The 10,352-nt window shown below is 40.1% G+C and overlaps 1 protein-coding gene across 1 annotated transcript; it reads left to right on the forward strand.

The window, feature by feature from the left end:
* The first annotated feature begins 2,062 nt into the window (after positions 1–2,062).
* rgs7bpa (regulator of G protein signaling 7 binding protein a) lies at positions 2,063–9,289 on the forward strand. Its single transcript, XM_084024469.1, has 6 exons — positions 2,063–2,777; positions 3,742–3,908; positions 6,498–6,628; positions 7,033–7,177; positions 7,945–8,015; positions 8,194–9,289. The coding sequence occupies exons 1-6, from the start codon at positions 2,628–2,630 to the stop codon at positions 8,283–8,285; spliced, it is 756 nt and encodes a 251-aa protein (XP_083880595.1). The 5' UTR covers positions 2,063–2,627; the 3' UTR covers positions 8,286–9,289.
* Positions 9,290–10,352: the final 1,063 nt, after the last annotated feature.

The following is a 10,352-nucleotide window of genomic DNA, read 5'->3' on the forward strand; positions in this document are numbered from 1 at the left end:
GTTCTCAATCACCCCTGGAGGGAATAATGCTGGACAAAGTCACTGTATTTTATAGCAATTTCAATTTACCCAGAAACACATACATATATGTAGACTTGATTCTGAAATGAATATGTAAAATTTAAGTGATTTCCAATTCGAATCATGAAATCATGTGCCAAAGATAAATAAATTACTTTATTCCTGACATATTTCAAGTTTTTTAATTGGGATACCGAATCGTTTTTTCCAAAGGGCTTAAAATCTTTCTCTTGCGTCGGTGTGAAGTGGTGGGCTTCACTCAACACATATGTTGTTCTCAGTTTGGTATAACTTTACAAAAACAATTCATTTATCTGGTCTAGAGCCTTGGTGGAATGACCCCTGCCTACAAAAACTGGCACTTGGGACAGAACGTGTGACCTTTGTGGTGGCTAGTACAGTATGGCTAGTTCAGGAAAGTCCTAAGTCAGCATATTTGGGGTTTATGGAGAGCACAGACTCTTGTTGCTCCCGGATAGATACAGGTGCTATGATGAGAGGTGCAAGGCCCCAGCAGAAAGGTTTGGCAGTCATGGAGACACAATTTCAGTTGGCAACTCAGGAAGGCATTAGCTTTAAATGGATTAACCTTTGGGAAAGTTTGAATGTATTTATTTATTAAAGTTATATGCACATTTTGGTGTAAAAGCCATTTAAGAAGAATTAATTGGCTTGTAATTGGTGTGTTTTCTCTTATAAAAGATCCCAACCAAAACCAAACACATGAGCCCCGCAGAGTCTTTTACATTTTAATACATAACATGACACTGTAAGTCTCCTATGTCACGCCACACTGTATGTATCTCTTTGTGTTTGTGTGAGTGCGGCTGCTTGCCTCTGTGGGCGTAACTTACATAGATGCATTTTGGAAGTCTTCCTCTGCATTCAAAATTAAATAATAATGCAGGTTTAGATGGAGCACTCAACATACACTGAAAGGGATTCTTGATTTATTCAGAGTATCTACCACACACTTTCCTCTTTGTGGCTGTGAAGAGCGAGGAACGACAAATTGCCAGCCCTGAAAGCTGCCGATGGATTCAAGCCGGATTATAGTAGCAAATAAAATCTATGAATGTTGAAAGAATATCGTTTTTTTGTGGCGGAACAGCAGACAACAAACTGCCACATGTATAAATTCTACATTATATTCATATACACTGTAGCCTGTTTTGTTTCTTTGATGCCACCGTGTGTGTGTGTGTGTGTGTGTGTGTGTGTGTGTGTGTGTGTGTGTGTGTGTGTGTGTGTGTGTGTGTGTGTGTGTGTGTGTGTGTGTGTGTGTGTGTGTGTGTGTGCATGAAAGCAGCTTACTTCAAATTTACATAATACTTTCTGTTGTTATGTATTTGTCTGCCTATCATATTTACCTACCATGGTTTCCCTCAGACTTAGGGAAAGAAATGGGTCACAACCAAGCAAACTAAAATTCTCAAGTGCCAGATTTATTTTTAAAAAATACACTAAAACACTACCTTTAACAACCTTAAAAAAGAGATATTAACACTGTGTTTATGTCAATGTGTATATCATATTAATATAACTTCAGAGATGGACATATATTGTTAACAAACTTACATAAAACATACTTTTTGTCCCAATAAAGTGGGCCTGAATATCAACATAAATATGTTATAGATGTGTAATTATACTGAAGTTTACACAGATTCACATGTTGTCTTCACTGGAATATTGAAGCAACCTAATTGTATTGCACTTCTTTGTCATGTGGAGGCAAAATTGCACACGTTTAGGAGCTAATCCACCGCTCAGGGCGGGGGTCTGACTTCATAGGCCCTATTAGTATTCCCGTCCTTCGGGTGCGCAGTGTTGTCAGCCACAGAGTCAGGCCTGCAACAACTGCTCGTCTTCTCCTGCCTCTCCAAGGTTAGAGACAGGCCTGCCCGACCAGCTGGATCTACGCGAACAAACACACACTGGGAGCCGGTTCGACACCGCGGCACAACGGATTAAGTTCTCCTCTCTCTCACGTTCAGGTCGTCTGAACGCGTCGGCTGCGCGGTATTTCGTCCCCGTAAGGAGGTCTGTGTCAGCAAAGAACTAGACCGTCATCGCCCGCGTCTTTATTGGTGCTTAATGGAAACGCGCAATCACAAAAAATGGTTGCATTTGGAGAACGCCCGTGAATGCGATCGTCTCCTTCCGACATCGGCGCGTCAGAGGAGACACCTCAGCTAGCTGGACTCCGGGTTGGGTGGGGGTAAAGTCTTCACTGTGCACCGTGTGCTGCTGGAGTGAAGGTGACTCGCCACCCCGTCGCAGGCGAGGCAATGCGGAGAGGAGTCGGAGGCGCTCATCCGGTACTTTTTCTGCGCTCTGGGGCTCGTCTGGGAAAGGATTTGCTCCGTCTCCCGCACTAGAGGAGGAGGAGGAGGAGGAGGGACGCGAGAGATAGATAGAGCAATAACAGTCATCGAGGTGCAGCCCAGCCGGGAGTTGGTGAAAGGTGAAACGAGCGTGAGCGGAGGGAAAAAGGTGAAGCGCTTAAGGTGCAGGCAGGGAAAGTGGTGGAGTTTGGTGGAGGGGAGGGGATACGAGGAAAAACCGTTCTGTATTAGGGCTGTTTTATTAGTGCATGTGTATGCATGAGTTCTGCATCGAATGGGCGCAAAAACCGCCCCAGATCCGCCGGGAACATCTTCCAGATCGGCAAGCCTCCTCACCGAGACCCGGAGAGGAGGGAGAGCACCGAAAGTACCCGCAAAGCCCAGCGCGCAGTGGCCGACTGCAGAATGGTAGGTTTGCGACACGTCAATGCCTGCATGGTGCCTCTGATAAAGGAGTGCTTGTGTTAGTATCACAACCTTTGTATTTGTGCTAGGACGATGCGGGATGCACAGGCGACAGCTGTTCACTGCTGCTGCAAAAAAAAAAAAAAAAAAAAGAGGAGAAGACCGTAACTCAGTCTGGGAGCCTAAAAATAGCTGCATGCATTTGCACTGAAGCCAAATAGATCACATCAGCGTGCAGATCGACTGCGTGATTTGCATTCGCGATTTGAGTGCTGGGGATTTGGACTGATTCCCCGATTGCTCCCCCGTTTACAAGACGAGGTGCCCGCGATGAGGACACAGAGTGTCCCGTGTTTTGACAGATGTCGGCGGCGATGATCATGTGTGTGTGTGTAGCCCGCTTCACCCTTTCATACACCAGTGATCGCCATGGAGCCTCGCTGAGTGTAGCAGGATGCTATGCAGGAGTTGCACTAAGGTGATGGAAATATCTGCGTCTCCATCTCAAGCTCCGAGGCTGTGGAAATAACCACATTAAGCCTAATTGCGCCCAGTCAATGGGCTAATTCAATAATTAATGAATTTAACTTTGCAGACTCTTGATGGCAGTGCTTCACTTTCTCTTTTTTTTTTGCTTAGTCACACATTTCTCTAAAACATCAACGGACCTTTGTGACCTCATACGTGCAACGTTGTAATTTCTGAAATACTACTTGTATTGAAGCATACCAGCATGCACCTGCACTGGGGATATGATATGCTGCTCAGCATTCCTTCTTAGCTGACACGTTTTCATGTAGACAAGTCAATATAGGCCAAGGACAAAGGGCATTCTACTGCAGTGACCAGAACAGGACCTGTGTTATTTGATCTGTGTGGTGTTAACTTGACTAAGTCATTGAGGGAATCATTTATTTTTATGTGTTTTTTTTTTTTTTTTTTTTTTTATCATCCCATTGTAACGCAGATCGTCCAAGAATTCAACACGCTTGTGGCTCTGTACCGTGAACTGGTCATCTCCATTGGCGAAATCACTGTGGACTGTCCTGCTTTACGGGCCGAAATGCTGAAGACCCGAACCAAAGGCTGCGAGATGGCGAGAGCGGCACACCACAGTCTCTCCTTGATCTCGGGGTGAGTTGGGACAGACGCTGTCCGTGGTGCTGAAAAGAAGGAGAGCTGTCCAACTTGTACAGGGTAGCTACTTTTACCAAAAGTGCATCTGATTTGCATAAGCATCCCCGTTTGATGCACATGTATATTTAAGCCTGCTCCTCTGCACTTCAAAGAAGTCAGCCAAGTGTCTGCTATATTAGTGTGAAATTAGAGAGCTTGAAGTAGGGGGAAAAGGAGTTTGGTGGAAGCAGAACACGAGTTCAGTTTTAAGAAGAAGAAAAAACAAAAAGCTTGCTGGCTCTAATTGCTAAACACAGCTTTACCAGGAATCAATCACAACAACATGCTGGAACTGACCGCTTCCCATTAGCTGGGGCCTAAACGCATGATGTGGAATGCTACCCCTGACAAATATCTGAGATAATCAAAAATGTGGAGCCAATTACTTTTATATTCCCTTTGCTTTGAATGCATTGTGAAAGTGACTGTGTGTGTGTTTTATGGGTTGTGTCTCTCTTATGGTCATTTAAACCAGTATGCTTTTCAACAGTGGATGCTAACGTTTTCTAGAGTTCAGAAAGTCTACGATAATCTGAATCATTGGCTTTTTCCTAACCTAATGAAAACATGTGAAGTGAGTAGATGTTGTTAACATTGTGGTTTGCTATAGGCGTCTTGTTGAAGATAGCTGAGCTTGACATGTCTGTTGACTTGGCCTGCACTCTCCATTGAGCACAACATCTCCTCCATGCTGGTGCCAGTGCAAGAAGGGCAAAGTGAGGCTTGGGATTTGAAGGTCCTCGGTGAGGCTAAGATGCCAGCTGAACTGGCACCCTCAAACCTATCTAAATAACAATCTGACGGACTGAATCCAGTGGTGAGCGACATTTGGAGGAGGTTCTGCAGTGCTTGCTGTTTTGCGAAAAGCCCAGCACACTGTCGAAACAATGACAGCATCAGGATGACTCTTCCTGTAGCCCTTATTCTGCCTTAGAACAGGCATACACATTTGTTGGAGCCCTGTGAAATCACTGAAGGATCTCCTGTTAAATATTAGCGTGTCATATTTTTTTCACAAGGATGAGTTTAAATGCGTTAGGCGGTACCACACTCTGCGCTGTAACCCATTTCCTGGCTCAATCATTAATCCACTTGCTGTGTCTTACAGCAATTTAAGAATGCATATCCTTCACTGTCTGTTTCATGCATGACAAAATCCTTTCCATTTAATGTATGGGGGACTACGGGCCACATCTGCACGACACGCTCACATGGTTAGCTTGGAAGCATGTCTCCTGCATGTTTCCTGTTTCCTGCAGACACATGAATCATACTACATCCACTGAACAGGGATATCTCAGTCACATTTCATAATGAGGCTTCAATAATATCTTATTTAAATCCTTTCAGAACATTTTTTTCAATTTTATATGTACAGTTAGACCTCCAAGACGACGATCCATTATTGTCCTGTGCTTGAATTTCCTGCTGCTACTATAGAAAAAGAGACGGAAGCATCAGCTAATTCCCCACTGATATCAGCATCAGCATCGCTTTCATAATACTCTGAAACCTCCAACTCTAAAAGCTCATTTCAACGTCCGTCTCCACCGCTAGAGACACATGGCTGGAATTAGACAGCACAGACCATTCCCCTTTAATCAAATAAAGCCAGTGTGTCTGAACGGTTGGAGTGATGCGGGGCCCCTCCAATGTGCTGGAGGAAAGCTGATAAGCGGGATAGCATTGATGACAGCTGTGCTTTAGCAACAAAACTGTAGAACTGTGACAACACAAGGCTGGGAAGGAGGAGCTTGCCGTTGGAAGAGGGGAATGCGACAGCAGGATTTGTGTGAGAAATATTTGTACCAGGTGCAAGTTTCACGCCTTTCATTGCTGTCACTTTCCCCTGTGATATCACACCCACTGAATATCACCTGCTGTAGTTCCCCCTCGAAAACCAGATTTATATGGTTGAAGCTACTGCGGCGTCGGATAAAAAGCTAGTGACCAGCTCTGGGAAAACAAGAACCAGTCAGATGGGGATTTTTTTTGTTTTGTTTGAACATCGATGTATTTTATTTATTTATTTATTTATTTATTTATTTATTTATTTATTTATTTATTTATTTATTTATTCAGACGGTTAAACAAACTAAACTTATGGAAGTCACAAGCAGGCAAATCATCATTATTAATCAGACTATTCTTCACATTTGTCAAGATATTTCAAATATAAACATTTGTGACATTTCTGAAAATATTAAATTCTACTATCCACTCATCAATTATTTGAAAAATATTTTTTGACTTTACTATTTACTATGCCATTATTATTTTACGTATTTCCTTGTTCCCCAAAAATGTCATTTTTATGTCACTACATGCAGTTTGGCAGCTATATGTTGAACAATGTTCACGGTCGACAGCTAAACTCATCAGTCATACTGTTAAACTCCACAAAGACACTATACAAGGTCATTTAGGATATTTTCTAATGGAACTATGATTTTAATTTGTTTCTGTAACGTTGGTCATTGCATCTGGCGTTCCTCAAGGTCCAGCCACCCAGTAACCTCACTGTGTTCCAACTATGTGTGACTTCAGGCCAGAGGACGGGGAGATCCACCCTGAGATCTGTAGGCTCTTCATCCAGCTGCAATGCTGTCTGGAGATGTACATCACTGAGATGCTCAAATCGGTCTGTTTGCTGGGCTCCCTGCAGCTTCACAGGAAAGGTTAATACATGAATAATAGCTTTGAGTGTATATGCATGTGTACTAGTTTACATCGAGCATGTTTTGTTTCCCTTTTGTAAAGAAACAACCAAGCAAACAAAGACAGTCAAAAAAACAGCAGATTTCAAAATACCTGCACGGATGTAATTATTTACAGTTTTCTAACATGTTTTATTATTTAGATTAGCATCTTAAATGTCACAATTGTTCCTATAATGTCAGCAGCCTGAATATATGTGTACAAATATAAACCAGTGCTTTTCTACACATTTAATGAAGTTTACAATATGCATGTAATCTGATGGGTAATTTTTCAAAACGTTTTTTTGTTTAACCCTTGTTTTTCTTATGTTTAATGTAGTGGTGACACATAATCAAGGTTATCTGCTTTCTATGTGCTTTAGGTAAGGATCCCTGTGGCCCTACAGGGATTGACAATAAGACAGAGGAGAGCTCAGACATCCCCATCCTGGAGGACACCTCTTCCTCCCCCACGGACTTGCCTCAGCTGTGCTGGCTGGTGGCCACTGACATAGAAAACATAGAAAGGTAGGTAGTCCGTGTGTGAGCAAGCGTAGTGTGTTTGTGTTTATGGGTCTTTATTGTGACGTGAATTGGTCAAAGCACGTGTGTCAGGAAAAACAAGTATTTTCTTTTACAGTTTTTGTCACTTAACAAAATTCAAACGATGCATCATAACATTCTGTCATTTACCTGATAAACAGTTATTGCTTTCTTTTAAATACACATGTATGTAGTTTAAACACTATTAAATGTAATTACACCTCTAATCTTACTCTTTCAACCTCACTTATAATATGTTGATAATTTACCAATGGGTTTGTTAAATATTTGTTTTTTTGAAGATATAATTGCATAATGTACAATGAGGCTTTTACTATTTCCCTTGTAGGATAACCTATAAAAACCTTTATAAAATGAATAAATGACATGCCTATAAGGTATTTGAGATATTTGTGCACAATGCCAACCCCCAGTATTTACAAGCTACTGTACTTGGCAAAGTAGAAAAAGGTGTATGTATCTGTTTTTGATGATTGGAACATTTTATGACAGAATCTATAGAATATAAAAAAATGTGAAACATGCAGTTCTTACTCACTTAGGATATTGCTCTGCTGGCAAACTACTTGGAAAAGACTGCTGGAATTAGACTTAATACATTTTCTAGTATAAAAAAACCCCAATATATTTTAAGATGTATGTTCAGGTGCATTGCAAAAAATAGGGGTGAAGTTGTGTCTCCTTGTGTGAAAATATACCTTATGTAGAAGGTCCTTTTTGTGTTATTGCAGGGATATGAGGGAGATGAAGAACCTTCTCAGTAAACTCAGGGAGACAATGCCTTTACCCTTGAAGAACCAAGGTAAGCCTGAAAGCCGACATGTCTGTAGCTTCTTCCTCTTACACACATCAACATTTCTTTTGACTCAAAAAGTACTGACGATTCGTTTGGATAAAGAGTGGCTTAAAAACTACAGCTAAAACTATCAAACATGTCTGACTTGGCAGTGTTCTGCTCTGCTGTGTGTTCTTGTGCCCAGATGACAGCAGTTTGCTGAACCTGACTCCCTACCCACTGGTCCGACAGAGGAAGAGGCGGTTCTTTGGGCTCTGTTGCCTGGTAACCAGCTAAGGGCCCCGCCTTCGTGGGTAGGAGGCGGCAACAAAGACACCATTACCCACTGTCCTTCACCACTTGTGTCTCTCACCAATCTATTACTGCCATTTTCAAATAAATTGTCTCTTTGTCTTTTTTTTAAAGGCTGCCCATTTTATAATTTTATTTTGTAATACAAAGAAGAATTGTAACTGCAATGTAATGAAAACAAAAGTCATGAACATATATTTTAAGATATTTTGCAACAAACTTTTTCCCTTTTTTGGTAAATGAAGTGAGATATCTGCTCGTCCAATGTAAAAGAAAATGAGAGGTTGTTTGATATAATGCCAATATTCGTTTACTTCCACAAACCTGAGTGAATGAAATGAGGTTTCGTGTTATATAAAAAGGGAATATAATTGTCAGTTTTTGTCAGAAATAATGTGACAACTTATGAAGACGCCATCTGAATATTTGAGGAGTCAAAGTGCTATCTTTGTACGTCTAAGCTGAGATGAGGTTTGAGTAAGTTTGCTGTGTATTACAGTCTGTTTTCTGTTTTCTTGCTGTTTTTCCTCCTCAATGTACTTAATTTAGTCTTCCATAAACCAAGTTCCTGTATCCAACTTTAACTTTCCAGCTTCAAAATGGAATATATGATACAATACTCAAAAAGAAAACTTCTTTGCACACAATATCTATCTATAAATTGAGACATTAGACCTGTATATACACATACTCTTTACGCAATGCTCTCTGAATTATGTTCAAAGTTGGAAATGGTTAGCAAAGAATCTGTTGGTTGGTGTTATCAGGGAGAGTCTCCCCCTGTCTGAGGCAGTCCAGGGCAGACAGAGGCCAGGCAGCATGGGTCTTGCTTAATAAAGATAGAAATCAATGTTTAGGGCACGGTGAAGGTACGGTAGTCAAAGCTGATATAGCTCATTTTACATTGTTAATAAAACTTTTGTTATTGAAACTACCCAACCAGTCTCTGTCATTGTCTTGCTTGTAGTTTACCAAAATGTCCGCTGGGTGGAGACAAAACAACAATTCTGACTGACATGTTTGGGTTCTTGTAAAAAAAAAAAAAAAAAAAAAATCGAACTGTGAGTTAAACTGAATCACTTAATTGAATTGATTGCACTTTAGGTGTTAGTTAAATGGTATAATATAATAATTCACAGTTTGGGAATAGATAGATCAACATTTACTGTATGCTATTTTTTTCTGGTTTGCTGAGGATTGTCCTACGCTTATGTGATGTAAACAGGATAGAAAAGAGAGAAAACAAGATTAGTTTTTTTTTTTCAACATATATGACTTATATTCAACATAGTATACTATGACTTATATTCAAAATACTATGACTTTTTCAACATACTATACTATGGCTTTTTTCAACATAATATGACTTTTTAAGGATTTTTTTTAAAACACTATACTAGTACTTTTTTCGGCATACTATATGACTTAATGACTATGACTATGACTAAATAATCTAAATCTGAATATTTCCCTCTGTGATTTAGTAGAGTTGAAGTAAAATAAAGTAAAAAAATAAATAAAATGTAAATGCTCAAATTAAGAGCCTCAAAATTGTACTTATGTACATTTAAGTTAATGTACTTAGTTACATTTCAACATTGGAGTTAACTTAATATAATACACACACATTTACATTGTTATAGAAAGACAGACAGACAGACAGACAGACAGACAAAAACCTGAACATAGACAAAATGAAAACAGATGAGAACTGAGGTGTGATGTAGTCTAACAAACACTGGAGGGCAATAGAGATTTGAGAACTGTTTCCTCTTCATGGTTTTAATGTGATTCAAAGCTGAGCAAATTTGTCAATATCTATCTATCTATCTATCTATCTATCTATCTATCTATCTATCTATCTATCTATCTATCTATCTATCTATCTATCTATCTATCTATCTATCATATATATCATATATATTATATATATTTATACCTGCAGGGAGACAGCCAAATTTGAGATTGTCTGCTATTTAAAGAGGAAGAGTTCTCATATATGAATGTGGAATCCACATCTCTAATTATGGGTACATATCTGCTGTCACAGCT

Source organism: Eutrigla gurnardus (genome assembly GCF_963514095.1).
Source record: "Eutrigla gurnardus genome assembly, chromosome: 13".
NCBI lineage: Eukaryota > Metazoa > Chordata > Actinopteri > Perciformes > Triglidae > Eutrigla > Eutrigla gurnardus.

Bases quoted from the DNA above. Each gene is read 5' to 3' on its own strand.
- rgs7bpa (XM_084024469.1), top strand. From the start codon at position 2,628: ATGAGTTCTGCATCGAATGGGCGCAAAAACCGCCCCAGATCCGCCGGG. The intron at 3,909-6,497 runs GTGAGTTGGGAC...GTGTGACTTCAG, and splicing joins AGTCTCTCCTTGATCTCGGG to GCCAGAGGACGGGGAGATCC. The intron at 7,178-7,944 runs GTAGGTAGTCCG...GTGTTATTGCAG, and splicing joins GACATAGAAAACATAGAAAG to GGATATGAGGGAGATGAAGA.